The sequence below is a fragment of the Theropithecus gelada genome, chromosome X (assembly GCF_003255815.1).
Source record: "Theropithecus gelada isolate Dixy chromosome X, Tgel_1.0, whole genome shotgun sequence".
Taxonomy (NCBI): domain Eukaryota; kingdom Metazoa; phylum Chordata; class Mammalia; order Primates; family Cercopithecidae; genus Theropithecus; species Theropithecus gelada.
In genome coordinates this window covers 44,006,309-44,022,712 of record NC_037689.1, presented here as the reverse complement: position 1 = coordinate 44,022,712, position 16,404 = coordinate 44,006,309, and the positions used below count along the sequence as shown (strand labels likewise).

The window sequence follows — 16,404 nt, the reverse complement described above, 5'->3', positions numbered from 1 at the left end:
AAGGAATAAAAATAAATCTTTGGAAACTATTATTCACTGTAATCACTCAGGACCCTCCTAGCTTCAGTATACAAAAGCTATCATTCCTGCTTTATGTATATTCTTTGTTATCCACAATCCTATGAGGTAAGTGCTAATTACCACCATCCTTGCTCAACAAACGAGGATCTAAAGCTGAGTGTGTAGCAGATGTCGATATCCCACCAGATCCCCTTTTCTACCTAAACTGTACACCCATTCCCACAACTGCTAACAGCCAGATCAACCTTAGCTTATGGGAGTCACCTCATCTGGAGACTGCTGGGAGGTTATAACCCACCTTCCAGTAATTGACTGATGTGCAATTTGAACAGCCCAGTACCTGGGCTGAACAATTTCTGTGGTGCACTTCGTGCTCCAGAATCCTCTGTGAAATCAGGGTGAGGCTCAACATTTCCTGAAACCAACAGGTTTCCCTCATTCCATTATAGGTTTTTCCTGAAACTACTTTCTGAATAAATCACTGACCTAGGCTGGGTGCGGTGGCTCACACCTGTAATCCCAGCACTTTGGGAGGCCGAGGCGTGCAGATTGCCTGAGGTCAGCGGTTCGAGACCAGCCTGGCCATCATGGGGAAACCCCGTATCTACTGAAAATACAAAAATTAGCCAGGCATGGTGGCTGGCGCCCGTAATCCCAGCTACTGGGAAGACTGAGGCAGAAGAATCGCTTGAACTAGGGAGGCAGAGGTTGCAGTGAACCGAGATCACGTCACTGCACTCTAGCCTGGGTGACACAGCGAGACACTGTCTCAAAAAAATCAATGACCTAAGGAACCCCTTCTTGGGCTCTGCTTCTAGTGAACCTAAGTCAGAGTGATGAAGTAAACTGCTCGCATGTCACTGGGATTCAAACCCAAGCAGTCTTCTGTCTCCAGAGCCTTTGCTTCCTAATATGCTACCTTCTCAAGTCCTAACTCCTCTTGGCTCTTGAAGATTAAATTTAATCTCCTTCCTTTTTACTCTGAGGTTTGTGTGTGTGTGTGTGTGTGTGTGTGTGTGTGTGTGTGTGTGTGTTGTGTGTGTGTGTTTTGAGACAGGCTCTCTCTCTCTGTCACCCAGACTAGAGTGCAGTGGTTTGATCACATCTCACTATAGGGTTCAAACAATTCTTCCACCTCAGCCTCCTGAGTAGCTGGGACTACAGGCATGCACCACTACACCCAGCTGATTTTTTTAAAAAATGTCTGTAGAGGTGGGGTCTCCATATGTTGCCCAGGCTGGTATCAAACTCCTTGGTTCAAGTGATCCTCCCACCTTGGCCTTCCAAAGTGTTTAGAATACAGGCATGAGTCACTATGCCCAGCCATTCAGTCTAAGCTTTATATCTAAAATAGAGCCTTTTGGAGCAGCCTCATCCTCTGGCTCCTTGAACTCTGGTCTGCCTCAGTAGACCACATGGCCCTAGGTTGGACTCTCAAGACTCAACAGCTACAAAAAGGAACAACAACAACAAAAGACTCAACAGCTGCTGACAGTCTGCATCTGTAGTGCCCCATCTGAGCTCCCCCGAATTCATTACAAAGCAAGATTCAGGCACAAAGGAATGGCTCCTATAAATGAAGCCAGAAAAATAAAGCATGGCCCTTATATCCACAAAGGAAGCCACCTACTCTCCTGTGGGAATGAAACTGAAGCTGTTTTCTGATGGTTAAGTGGATTTATGCTAAGACAGGCATGCCCTTTCTATCGTCCTTGTGACAAAGGTACACATTTGTCAGAATTAAGTTTCAATCTCTGACACTTTGGCCAAAATGAATGGTGAAGAGCAGTCCACCCACACATCACCCAGATATAAAATGAATTTAAAATAAGAACCCGAGCATGATATAGGGGAAGGAGTATGGACTTTGGAGTCGTACAGACATAAACTCTAATCTAGACTCTAACATGGGTTTTAATCTCTTTGAACCTCAGTTTAATTTCTTTGACCCTCATATGTAAAACCTGTACACTTAGTAATATCTGTATCTCTCAGGGGTAGTATGGGGATACATTTGTTTCAATTAAGTGAAAAGTTTCATCTTCGTGCCTGTATATAATAATCAAAAGGAAATATAAATTCCCTTCCCCCAAGAAAACTGTTCTATTTTGGGGGGAGGGGGTTTAACCCAAAAATCTTTGGCTTTGTTTTTTCCTGGGATAAGGTACTAATGAGTATCTCACAAAGGATCAGGAATATTAACTATCTTTCATTGATCACTTGCTTTGTATCAGGCTTTGTGCTAGTGTTTCGCATTGCTTTGCTCATTTAATTCTTACAACAAATCAATGAGTTCAGAAACATTGACCCATTTCACAGATGAAGATGCTGAGACTCAGGAACATTAAGTAACTTACCCAAGTTCATAAAACTAGTTGAACCTAGATTTGGACCCATGTCTGACTCTAGAACCCTTTTCTGTATGCTTTTCTTGAAGCAACATATACTCCAGATAAATTTTCACAGTGTGAAAACCCCTGTAGTATATAGAGATACACAGAAGCACCCATTTTAGGTCTTCACATGTCACAGTTGTAGATATTTTAAAAAATATAGGTAGAGAAATGGCTGTCCAGGACACTGATAAAAGTGCTAGACACCATTCAAGGATACTGACTCTGGTTTCTCTGCCTGAATGAGCAGTGGTCTCACTTGGGCTGAGCATGGTTTAAGAACCAGGAGAACCAAGTCAGTGTTTATAAACATTCCCTGTAAGAGAAGCACATGGATTTTTACCTAAATTCATCTACAAGTATAATAGATTTGAGGCATAGCAAGGATTGAGGTATTTTTCCAGCCCTAGCAATATATCAGGACAAAGTTCATGCCTGGTTAAGGGATGACCAGGCCCCAACCCCAAAGATTCTGATTCAGTAGGTATGGGGTAGGACTCAAGAATGTTCCCAGGGAAGACAGATGCTGTTGATCTTGTAAATACGCTTTGAGAACCAATGGTTTAAAGCAAGCTAATGTCCAAATGAGGAAAAATGAACCACAAGGTGCCCCCTTAGCCACAGTTGTACTCACATTTAAGCCAGCTTTCTTCCAATAATAGTTGCTATACTGGTTAATCATGCACTTTGTTTTTTCCTTAAACTTTTCTTCTGATTCAGTAGACCACCAAGGATCCAGGTTTCCATTTTTATCATATTTTCTACCTAGCAAAAAAAAAAAAAAGTTCGAAGACATTTGTGTTATTTATGGAAAGTAAATTCATCTTCCCTTTCCCTCACCTCAACAAGCCTTCAAAAAACAGTCATAACAGCAGGGAACACTCTTCCTGAGATCAGCTCCTGCATTCTCTCCAATGTCACAGGTTAATTGTAAAAAGGGTGAAAAGGATAAAGACAATTGAGGAAGTGCTTTCTTTCTAAGGAACAAAGAGCACCTTAAAAATGAGATTCATCAATTTATTACATATACTAGTCTTATCCAATCTTGGATTCTGTGTCTTCACCTGATTTGACCCAAAATGTTCACTGGATTATGAAATAAAATGGCTTCATTCAGAAAGCCCATGGAGGCAATCAGAGCACTACTACCAGTGAAATTCCAAACGATCCATAGGAATAGCCCCAGGGAGTCATCCATACTGTGCGATCATAGACCCTGACTCAGCCCTATAAGAACCTATTTCCTCCAAGTTGCCAGGAGCTGAAAGACACATAAAACCTCTGTTATGAATCATTCCACAGCCACTAGTGTGGATAGAAGACCCATTTGTCCTACTTAGACAAGGAAGATTGCTCTAAAAAGAAAACTTGGAATAAGAATGAAAATCTCCAAAACATAACGGGAAGAAAGATTATACATGCTTTCTTGCTATGTGCTCACTCTTCATTTTCTCTACATCCTTTGGAACAAAATTTGGATGCTGCTAGACTGTCTTCTATGTTCAAGGTTACTATGAGAATCAGAGGCATCGTTTAAATTTAATTACACAGCTTACAAAAAAAGTCCCCTAAGTAAAGCTGTTAATTGGAACAATCCAAAACTCTTCAACAAGGCTACCTACTACTAACACCACCCCCGGGATAGTATGGAGTCACTGTCCTCTACCCACTAACCAACCAATCATTAAATAGGTACCGGGCACGTACTTATATGTGCAATGCACTGTTCTAAGCATTGGTTACAGAGTGAAATTGCCACCATTAGATTCAGTCCTTTGAGAAAGACTCCAGAAGTTCTCCAGAAGGTTCTGGGGAGGAACTGTACTTATATTCCCTATCGAGAGGCCCAGAATGAAGAAAGGACTATTAGCTTTTATTTCTTAGCTAAGACTCTCATCTCAGATAAACCAAACACCCAAAGGCAGAAAGTCTAGCTCTGCAGAGTCAGATAACTACAAGTTAGCCACATTTTAACAGAAAAGGGAAGACCAGGGGAGCAAAAAATCTAGGTGATTAAGGAAGGGCTGGTGGGAGTACAGGAAGACTTTTCTAGAAGAGCCAGAGGGTCTCTGGCCCTGGGGTAGGCATCCAGGAAAGGATGTTGGAGATACTACAGGGATGGAAGAAAGAGGTCCCCTTCTATATAACGTTGCCTTAGGGCAGCTGGTTCCTGAGACTGCCTGTAAATCATTGTGTGGGTGTGGATGTGATAGTCATTTGCTACTAATCCATAAGTTTCAGAGATTTCACGTGGCCTTCCAATAATACTCCAAAGTTAAAGGAGAAGAGTGCTGATCAACAATGATGAGGACTCTCAAAGGAAGCCATTTCTTTAGTTTATGTCATATTCTGCTTTTTCCTTTTGTTCAAATGTCATCAGGATACAAAGTATATCCTATTACATAGATTATTAGGAAAGTATAGACTTTAAAATAATCAGAATAGGCTGGGCGCGGTAGCTCACACCTGTAATCCCAGCACTTTGGGAAGCCTAGGTGGGCAGATCATGAGGTCAGGAGATCGAGACCATCCCAGCCAACATGGTGAAACCCTGTCTCTACTAAAAATACAAAAAATCAGCTGGGCATAGTGGCACATGCCTGTAATCCCAGCTACTCGGGAGGCTGAGGCAGGAGAATCACTTGAACCTGGGAGGCTGAGGTTGCAGTGAGCCAAGCTCGCGCCACTGCACTCCAGCCTGGCGACAGAGCTAGACTCTGTCTCAATAAGGATAATAATAATAATAATCAGAATATAAGCCAGTATAGAGAAAAATAGAGAATAAGCATTGCATAATTTTCGAAATCGTAAAAGGGAATCAGTCAGACAAGCTCCAGAGTCCTAACTCAGCAAGTCCTAACTTGGCAGCATGTATAATCATCGTTGGAGCAGAGCTTGCTCCTCCAGGGAGAAAATCTCAAGACGATGAATAAATGACAAAGGGAGAAGCTATAAATCAGTCCCTGTAACTATTGTGGCAGCTACAGCAATCCTGATCTAAATGCAAAGCTAATTTTATTGAAATTACAAGGCTGCTTTTTAAAGTCTACCCCAATCACCAATGGGAACAATTGTTTATTTATTGCAAGCCATCACAGCAAGACACGAGGAAAAGTTTTCAATCAGCAATCATATTGCTTTGGATAATCTTCAAGCTATGATGCTGCTGCTATGCAAAGACAATCATAACAATTAACATCCATATAGTCAACATTATTACAAAAGCAGCAGCTTAGAAAATGAACCAGTACTTACCATTATTATCAAATCCATGTGTAAATTCATGTCCAACAATTACTCCTATAGCACCATAACTCAGAGATCTATGGCATAAATACATAATTTGGAGACAATTACAAGCATGAATCTCAGAGCATAATCCTTTAATTTTTTCAATGGAAAGCCAAGATAAACTGCTTTCTAGTCACCATGGTAATAACAATCTAATAACCATACCCAAAAGCTGTAAAAAATCTAAACATACCTTCCAATTGAAATAGACAAAGAAAATACAAATTCTAACATTGTCATTATGACCACATATGAACCATAGTGCCCTACTCTGTGAAATTAGGGATGTGAAAGATATGATTTCTGAAGTCCCTTTCAGCCTTAAGATTTCTATGATTTTATATCTGCTGTAGCTATATATTTATGAACACCTAAAACAGGGCAGAAAAGATCCTGTCAGTAAATATATAATTTATTTTTTATCTGGAAACTTGCTGAGAAGTCACTATAATCTTAGAAGTTAAATTGTTTTCCAAAGGTAGTCATAAAAAAAGGAACAGAGTAGAGATTAAAAGGGATCACTCTATTTTCAAAGGTAGTCACGTTCCTCTTTCTGTTGTAGACAAGATGACAACTGAATAGCAAAGATTTGAAAAAGGTGCCACTTTATTTCTCTTCACCTCTGAAGAAGCACGTGGTAGATTATCTATAAAACGCACCACCAACAATTCTACCTACCCCTGAATGCACACATCCCCTCCTCCCATCAAGAGGCAATCTATTTCCCTCTGCTTAAATTTGGACTGGCCTTAGGGCTTGCTATGACCAATAGAATGCAGTGGAAGGGGTCAGGTATGACTTCTGGGTCTAGGCCTTAAGAAAGTAGCTTCCATTTTCCACCTTCTTGGAAGTCACTTGCAAAGAAGTTCAACTACCCAGCTAGAGGGAATGAGGCCAAATGAAGAAAGCGAGAAATCCCAGAAGTTGAGAGACTCCAAAGGAAGAGAGAGAGGCCCTGCCATGCCCCAGCCACAAGAGCCAGCCCAACCGGGGCACACACAGGTGAGTGAAGTCGCCTTAGATCCTCCAGCCCTCGTTAAGTGACCCCAGCCAGCACCATACAAAGCAGAGACCAGCTGTCTCAACTCAGTCCTGCCCAATTACAGAATCATGAGCTAATAAATGGTTGCTTGGTGGTGCTTTGTTACATAGCAAAGCATATTAAGAATATATGAAGAAATCAATAATGAGGTTTCCATATATGTGCCTGGGATTTTCTCTCTCAAATATAAGTTCTATTGAGGCCACTCCCTTATCTACTTGTTCATTGGTAAATCCTCTATACTTTGTGCAGAGTAAGAAAGTAACAATGATTTAACTAATTGATTAGTTAACTTTACCATCTCATGCAAGTGACAGATCTATATGTATCTTAATTTAGTCATTTAACCTGTGGATGAGAATTACACACCACTTAGAATCCTTATTGTGAAGATTCTTCATGAGATTTGCAATAATGCTAAAAATATCTCACAGTTAGTTCCTGACATGCAACATCAAAGTCACCCAGCAAATAGATCGGACCCATAACTGGAAGGAATGGAAATTTTTAAAGTGGCATGTTATTACAGGACATAATGATCCTTACCATGCTAATTGTTTGTCTCTACTACACCCGAGGAAGTGGTGTACGATTTAATTTTTCCCCTTGGTGGCAATTCTTTCCTTTGTTATTTCTTTCCCGTAAGGTAATTTGCATTTGAAAAAAAATGCTTCCTACTGTTTTGCCATCATTGCAAACCTTCATTAAAGAAGTAAGAGTGAAATTATGCATTTCAATCATAGAGCTATCATAGCAGTGTGGGACAAACTTGTAATTTTACATAGTGTTAATTTTTGAGGCAGTAGCTATCAGTGTGCAGATTGCAACATTTAGTTTTTCCAGGTCTCTCAGCTCTGAGAATAAGTACTTGGTCCTCTACAACCCTCAGTCAATGCTGTTGACTGGATGAATTGAAGGCATGAACAATGGAAGCTTATAGAAATTGCTGTGCAATGAATGTCCTTTAAGAGGGGCTGCTCCAACAAGCTTCCTATTTGCAAAAGGTAATAGAGAATTCAGAAAATGATTGAATCATTGTAAGTTTCAATTCTCAGTTACTTAATCACAATCCTTTGGACAAGAGACAAAGAAAAAGTAATTTTATATGACTAAGCCTGACAATAATAATATTTCATAATATTAGATTCACATCCTCTATTTTATCAATGAAGAGTATTTAAATTAGCATGTCATTGGCCAGGCGTGGTGGCTCACACCTGTAATCCCAGCACTCTGGGAGGCTGAGACGGGAGTTCGAGACCAGCCTGACCAACATGGAGAAACCCCGTGTCTATTAAAAATACAAAATTAGCTGGGCATGGTGGTGCATGCCTGTAATCCCAGTTACTTGGGAGACTGAGGCAGGAGAATTGCTTGAACCCAGGAGGCGGAGGTTGCAGTGAGATCACGCCATTGCATTCCAGCCTGGGCAACAAGAGCAAAACTCCATCTCATAAATAAATAAATAAATAAGCATAAAAAAATAAACTCTCCCTTTTAAAATGCAACCGTGACTGGCTGGCCAGAAACTGGAAGATTTCTTGCACCGAAGATCTAGTCTTGCAAAAATAAAATAGAGAAGACACCACTTTTACTACCTACTCAGTTTCTCTTTTGTTCTTATTACTCAGTGGGTTTAACATATGCACACAGATTTGCTGTCAACAACAAAACAACTATACCGCTGTCTAGATTAACCATGAACTCACACTGTTATCAAGTAAGGGTTGCCCTATGCCTGAATCATAAATTCATAAAAATTTCTGAGTTGGAAACGGCTTAGAGGTCATCTACTCCTACTTCTTACTACAGAAATGGGTCCCCTCTTGAAAAACCCATTCAAATGGTTGGTCCAACTTCTTACTAGAGGAATGGGCCCCCTTTAGAAAAACCCATTCAAATGGTTATAATACTCTGCTTAGGTATTTCCAATGACCAAGAGCTCATCCCCTTCTAAGGTAACCCATTCCCTCTTTGGGCAGGTCTAAACATAATAGCTCTCCATAATGCCGATCTGAAATGTCTTTTCTATGGCTTCCATCTATTGGTCTAGTGTAGCCTCTAACTGAACACCTGCTGAATCTCCTGAATATAAGTCATTCTACCACCTTAACTTTCCTTCAAAAATATGCAGACAGTTATGAGGTTCCCCTTCAAGTGTTATTAAGTTCTTTCAACTCTTATTCTTCAGTCATGAATTCTAGATCAGCATTTCCCAAAACGCAGGGGAGTTTGGGAACCTCTACATTTCGAAGGATGGTTTACCAGAGTCTGGGAAGGGTGGTGGGGGGCTGGGGTCAGAAGTGGGGATGGTTAATGGGTACCAAAAAGGTAGTTGTATTAAACACATCTAAATAGGTTTCTTTCTTGCAGAGCTTCTAGGAAACTTTTATGGTGATAATTATTATGATTCCCCAGAACTGAGGGAAGGGGAGGATGACTTACCTCTCTTACTATTTCATGGAACACACACTTTGAGAAACATTGTCTTCAACTATTTACAGTCCTGATTCTTTCCTCTGGAAATAATTCAACTTGTTCATGCCTCATAATTGGACTCAACACTCAGGTGAGGACTAAGCTGAGCACTGTGAGCAGAAAGGATACCCACTCCCTTGTTTCTGGAGGCTATCCATTTATTAATACAGAATAGATGAATGTATGGGAAGCCATCTCACTGGACCGTGACTCCCATGTCTTTAGCATCTTCATATTCCCAATGCTGGGAACCCAAATGATACATAATAGCTATTCATTAAGTGGATGAGGACAAAGAAGTCTTTAGGAAAAAAAAATTCTCTTTCACACTCAAGTATTAGCTATGACCTAGCCTAAGGTACAAACAAATAGACACTAACATTAACTCCTATGTTTCGATGATCTTAGCTTTTATATCAGAAAATCATGCTCACAGACCCAATAAACAAATCACTTAATCAATAACTCCAAAAATCTAACCGGACTATTTCCTAATCTCCAGCTATATAATCACGGTAATAGAAGCTCAGTTAAATTGTCAACAATAAGCAGAATCAAAGAATTCTAGGACTTTTTTAGTTTGAAGGGAACTTAAAGAATATCCTAAACCTTTAATTTTTTAGAAATATATATATAATATAAATATATATTTATACTTATTTTATAAATATAAATATAAATTTATATTAAATTTATATATATTATATAAATGTAAATTTATATTAAATTTTTGTATATTATAGAAATATATATTATATATATTTCTAAACTTAAAAGCAGGGCAAATTGATTCCAAACATCTGAACATCAAAGAAAACTATGCAGCTGAGGTCTGGGATATTATTCATGGATTTGGTTAAATAAGAACCTGGAATTTTTATTTATTCTAACAATGGTGCTTCCCTGTAGTAAGCTTTATCGATGACTGCCCATGTCCTCTTAGCCCTATTTTTGAGCGCACCAATCTGACAGCCTTCAAATGTCAGCACCTGAAACTAGTTGCCTAAGGACTTTCTCCAGCCATTAGAGCCCTCTTGGCCTAGGATGGGCACTGCCAGGTACCCCTGGTAGGAGCCCTCAATCAATGATGGAAGGTGAGTTGGAGGATAGATAAATACCCCAGCTCCCATGTGCCTGAGGTGGGATCACTCTGAAGCATGTTTTACAGTTCCCCAGCAAGACTGAGCTCCAGTTGCCCATGGTGATAACTGACTTTGTAACACACATGTGGTAGGTGGAATAATGGCCTACAAAAGATGTCCATATGCTAATCTTTGGAACCTGTGAATATGTTATGTTACACAATAAAGGGCAATTAAAGCTGCAGATGGAATTAAGGTTGCTAATCAGTTGACCTTAAAACAGGAAGATTATCCTGAATTATCTGAATGGTCCCAATGTAATCACAAGGGTCCTTATAAGTAGAAGGGAGAGACAGAAGATGAGAGTCAGAAGGACTCTCTTAGGTTATGTTTCTAAAGATAAATTCAATTATCTAACTTGCTCAAAACTTTCAATATTTTCTATTGCCTATTAGTATCCAAGCTCCTTACCTGACATGCAGAGCCCTCCAATATCAAACCTCAATCTTCTTTTCCACTACTTCCTTTCATGTACCATTTGGCTAGCCAAACTAGACTCTGCCATTATAGAAACACTTTTTCCTCCTTATCTCACATTGTTTCTTCTATCTGGAATGGTTTTAGACTCATCCCATCAATTCAAATCCCAACAATCCTTCAATGTCCAAATACTGGTAGTATGAGTTAATGGGTAAGAGAATAAATGCATAAAAATGAAAGCCACCTATGTATAAGTTGGCCTTCCTGTCCAGTCATACACCCTGGTAATAAGGATCAGAAAATAAATACCCAAAAAGAGTACAGCCGACCCATGCCAGATTCCATGGCATCTTTCTGCTGAATAACCACTGACTTTGTTTCTTCTGTCCTCTACCAAAGCAACATGTTCTTCCTAATTGGTAACTGGTTTCTTTACTCATTTACTCACCGAGGATATTCTGTTCCCCAAAAGAAAGGCTTCTGGAGCTCTCCTGCTGGAAATCCTATGAGAAAGAAAAAATGTTAAGAGATATAGAGAGAGTGATTCAATGATGAGTACCTGGTTCTAGCTATAACTTTGAGGTTTCAAAGACCCATCTCAAAGACACTCCTCCTGGCACTGGGAGCACTCTAAGAGACGTAGCTGTCTCAATGATATCAATTCAACTGAGTTTGAAATAAGTGTATTAAATGGCTTCAGGGAAACTATTTTGCACTGGTACACTATTGGCAACGTCCAGCCTGCTGTGAGCTGGGCTCCTTCATACATGGCATGCTAATGAGGCTTCAGGCTTTCCAGCAGCTTTGCCTGATACAGAAAGGGCTGGCTCTGTGGGCGTGCAACCTGTGTAGTCACACAGGCCCCACACAGAGAAGGGTTCTGCACTTAATGTAATCCTCTCCTGCCAGTGTCTTGAAATTCATAACTATTTTATCTTTGAACTTGTATTTTTTTAGTGGAGCCCGAGGAGACAATGGAACATGTGTGTGTGAGCAGAGAAAATGTGCACAATATGTGTCTGCTGTTCCTAGGAGCCCCATTTTCACAAAGCATTCACAATGCCCCAGGAGCACAGGACTCCATCAGGCCCACAGTGCGTAGGAGTTTAGTGAGATGCCAAACAAATACAAGGTAAATATGATACATCTAGAACTGAGTAAGCTCTGATAGCCCTAAGAGGCCATACTTTTCATTCGAACCAGAATTTGCTTCAATGACCAAAAGAAGGTAGTGGCATTCTAAGAAACATGAATGTCCAAGGAATCCTGTCATAACCTTTCTCATACCTGTTACTTCCCTGTATTGGCCAAACACCTACACTGAAAATGATGACATAAAAGGACAGAGAAAGGGTGAATTTTATGGTTTGGCTGTGTCCCCACTCAAATCTCACCTTGAATTGTAATAATCCCCATGTGTCAAGGGTGGGGCCAGGTGGAGATAACTGAATCATGGGAGTGGTTTCCCCCATACTGTTCTCATGGTAGTGAGTAAGTCTCATGAGATCCAGTAGTTTTATATAGGGGAGTTCCCCTGCACAAGTTCTCTTGCCTGCCGCCATGTAAGACATGACTTTGCTCCTCTTTTATCTTCCACAATAATTGTGAGGCCTCTTCAGCCATGTGGAACTGTAAGTCCATTAAACATCTTTCCTTTATAAATTACCCAGTCTCAGGTATGTCTTTATTAGCAGTGGGAGAACAGACTTATACAATAACCTATAGTTTCTTTTCCTTTTAGTCCTTCCTTACTTGTCAGTAAACCAAAGGTAGAGAGTACTGGTAGAATGAACATGTATTAAGAAGTGAAATAAAAAGTTGAGTTTTGTTCAGCATTTCCTCCATGCTGGTAAGAACAAAACACATATGCACAAACAAGCTACAAAATACAAACTGTGTAATTTTGGTGATTCCACGTACAAGTTAAATGCTCTTATGTTTGCATTTAAAACTGACATTGCACAATATTGAGATGAAAAGTAACACTCATGCTAATGACTTACATCTTTAATTTTTCTTATAATAGCATTGAATAGCAAATAAAACAATACCATGACAAGTTGAAAGAGAAAAGCCATGAAAGATAGGGCAAGGCTTTATATTTTAGCACCCTCAATGGCATTTTTTCCTGCTTTTGGAACAAGAGGCCCCACATTTTTATTTTGTACTGGGCTTCCCAAATTATGTACCTGACATTGAGTGCAGATGAGTGAGAGACATGCTTTGCTTTGGCCTTGCAACTCACCACTAAATTTTGCACCCTGGGTTGATCCTAGGAACTGTACTTACAAGTCATCACAGCTGATAGAGCAAAGAATCATGACCAAAGAGAGAGAGAGAGAAGCCTTCTATAGTGTCCTTCACTGCTCCAGAGCAACTGTTCTAGGCCCTATGAGACTGAAAGCTCTTTTATAAGTCAAAATGTTCTTCCTCCCTCTTCTTTTTTTCTCTCTCTCCTCCATTTCCTCTCTCTCCTCCAAACTTTTTTTCTCTCTCTCCATTTCTCCACACATGAGGAGAAACGAGGACAGGAAAGCAAGTCCTTAATTTAGAAGGGAAATGGTGGTTCTATATAACCCTCATATATATTCTTTATATTTTATTAATAATATCATAGTTTGTGATTTCAAGGTGCAAAAGCCTTATTGCAAAACAGAGATTGTTCCGGCTACTAGTTCTCTGCCATTTTCACATAAAGGAAAATGCATCTAATATTATTTTGAAGCGGCAACATCATAATAATCTTCATAATTTCTACATTTCCTTAAATATTTTTGGCATATTTACATCAATATTGCATCCTCTTTTTTTTTTGGTGATTACTTTTAGTAAGTCATTCTGACTCAGATATATATACATATGCAAATATATATTACATATAAATGCAAATCACAGTGTTTATATGAAAACTCAGTTTCACATAATAAATCATCAAAAAGCAATGATATTTCCTAATAAGAACAATGATCATAAACCAATGTGATTTCATTATTAAATCATTATGGCTTATCCTGCCTGGTAATGTGCTCAGCTGGAAGCATTTACATCCATTGCCAACCTCTTTACAGGAAAACATCTGACACCTGCATGAGCCACTTTTTCTGTCACTTTTGCTGTTAGAAGCCCCAGACTCAAGAGCTGAAGCCATCACATCACTCTGTTCAGCTGTATCTGCTGAGCTTCTTGGGGCCAAGGAACCCAATACTGATAAACAGAAGAATCTGATGCCCTTAGGCATGTTTTGCTGAAGTGAATGGATTAATAGTGTAAGCTGCATTTTTGGAGACATCAACCAGCTAGAGTGATAGATGGAATCCCTACAGGGTCAACTCAATATCTTATCTCATAAAGTGGATAAGATGTATTTAGCAAAGGTGGAAGTGAAAAATAAGTAGAAAGGAAATTCCTTTTCTCTGCCTTTTTAATAGGTTTTTATGTTTTCTTCATATCCATTTCCTTTTTTTTTTTTTTTTTTTTTTTTTTAGCATTTCAACACCACCTCGCCACCTGTTTCACACTTTTAAAGTTCTTTTTCTATCAGTGTACTTATGAGAGGCATTCCTCACAATGTAAATGTCTCTGTGGAGGTGAGGGAGGAGAGAGAGGGAGGAGAGGGCGGGAGAGGAAGGAGAGAGACATTTAATTAGTGGTTGGCAAAAGTTAATAAATGTGATAATAGGTCATATTGGCCAAAGTGTAGGAAGCATGTTGATGGGAGTGTAGGTTGTTGCAAGCATTTTGGAGATCAATTTAATCATCTCTTAATGCTTTAAATGCCATTAAAAAAAAATGAGTAACTATGTGGTGATATGGAAAAAGCTCTAAGAAATATTCAGTGAAAAACAGCATTCAGTACAGTGTATGGAGTTATTTTGTGTAATGTATGCAAAAGAGTCAGCATCCATACATACAGCTATGACACCTGTATTGAAAAGGCAAATGTATTCCAAGGAAATTGATACATTGGGGGAAAATTTGAACATAACTCCAATTTCACATTTGCTTATCCACAAGAAATGCTAGGAAAAAGCAGAAAACTGCACCCAAATGGACTGAGCCATATAGGAATACACAAAATGCACACACGCACACACCTCAACATGACCAACTGCCTCAGTTCACCACGTGGGGTAGGAGCCACACTCACCACATCTGATGTTAAACCAACTTACCTTCCAATTTCATGTAACCCTCCTTCCGCCGCTACCCAAAAACTCACAGGGGACAACCCCTCCAATACCAACTTACACAAGCAAACTTCTGGTCTTTTCAAGGGAAGGTGCCATATTTACTGTAGCATTTGTGTATTTACCCATTTAACATGTATAAAACCGCGCTATCATCTGTATTGGGCTCCCAGCTTTTGTTTTTAATGCGTCACTGATAAAGTTTTTAACTGTTGTGCCCCAACCTCATTTTTCTCATAAGCCCTGTGGCCTTTTAGTACATACTTTTGCATAGCACAGTGGTGTTTAAGAACACATATGTTACGTTATAGAACTGACTGTATCCACACATGTATGTCTGTACAGACATACCTGCCAGTGGTTTTCAAATTTTATGATGCATCAGATTCACCGGAGGGCTTGTTAAACTACAGATTGCTGGGCCCCACCCTCAGTTTATGAGTCAGTAAGTCTAGGGTAGGGCTAAGAATTTGTATCTAACAAGTTCCCAGGTGATGCAGATGCTACTGGTCTGGGTGCCACAGTGAAAACCACTGCCCAATCACTTGCACAAGGGCACTACAGAGTTCATTGCTGCATGGCTTCTAGTTGAGAAGTGTGCAACAAGCTAAATGTCCAAATAAGAGGGCAATTAATTATGGTATAACCATATTGTGAACTGCTATGCAGTAAGTGAAAAGAAAGAGGTAGGTCTTAACATTCCAGCATGGGAAATAACCCCCAAGACATGTTGTTGGCATAAAGCAAGGTACAGATATAGATATATAAATACCATTTATTTTCTTACATAACTATCCTACCAGTGTGAGCATATACATGTATTGTGTGTATATGTGTATACATATGTAAATTCTTTAAAAGTCATAAAATACATATCAAAGTGATCACAGTGGTTACCTTTTGAAGAAAATCAGGATTTGGGGTGGTGGCTGATAAAAAGGGCTCTACACATAAATGTCATGTTTTAAATTTGATTATCCAAAGATAATCGGCTTGTGTAATTAAAATTAATTTTTAGAAATAAGTGTGTGTGTACACAGGGGCCTGTCGGGGGTTGGGGGGCTGGGGGAGTGATAGCATTAGGAGAAATACCTAATGTAAATGACAAGTTGATGGGTGCAGCAAACCAACATGGCACATGTATACCTATGTAACAAACCTGCATGTTGTGCACATGTACCCTAGAACTTAAAGTATAATAAATATACATAAATGAAATAAAATACCCCCTGGATTTTCAAGCCTTAGTATGAAAAAATAATATAAAACATCTCTTTAATAATTTTTGTATATTGATTACATATTAGAATGAAAATATTTTGGATATATTCGGTTAAATAAATTGCTAAAATTAAATAAATTTGAGAATTAGTTTTGTTTAGATCTTGCTTTTAAGAGTGACAATGTCAGGTTAATTTAGTTAACAGAGT

At 39.3% G+C, this 16,404-nt stretch overlaps 1 protein-coding gene across 2 annotated transcripts in view; it reads right to left on the bottom strand.

The window, feature by feature from the left end:
* PHEX (phosphate regulating endopeptidase homolog X-linked) overlaps positions 1 to 16,404 on the bottom strand; it is a 224,937-nt gene that overhangs the window by 22,898 nt on the left and 185,635 nt on the right. For both annotated transcript variants that reach the window (XM_025372572.1, XM_025372573.1), the window contains exons 16-18: positions 11,236 to 11,290; positions 5,670 to 5,737; positions 3,049 to 3,179 (exon numbers count right to left, since the gene is read on the bottom strand). In XM_025372572.1, the coding sequence (XP_025228357.1) occupies positions 3,049 to 3,179; positions 5,670 to 5,737; positions 11,236 to 11,290 (254 nt within the window). The remainder of the gene's footprint in view (positions 1 to 3,048; positions 3,180 to 5,669; positions 5,738 to 11,235; positions 11,291 to 16,404) is intronic.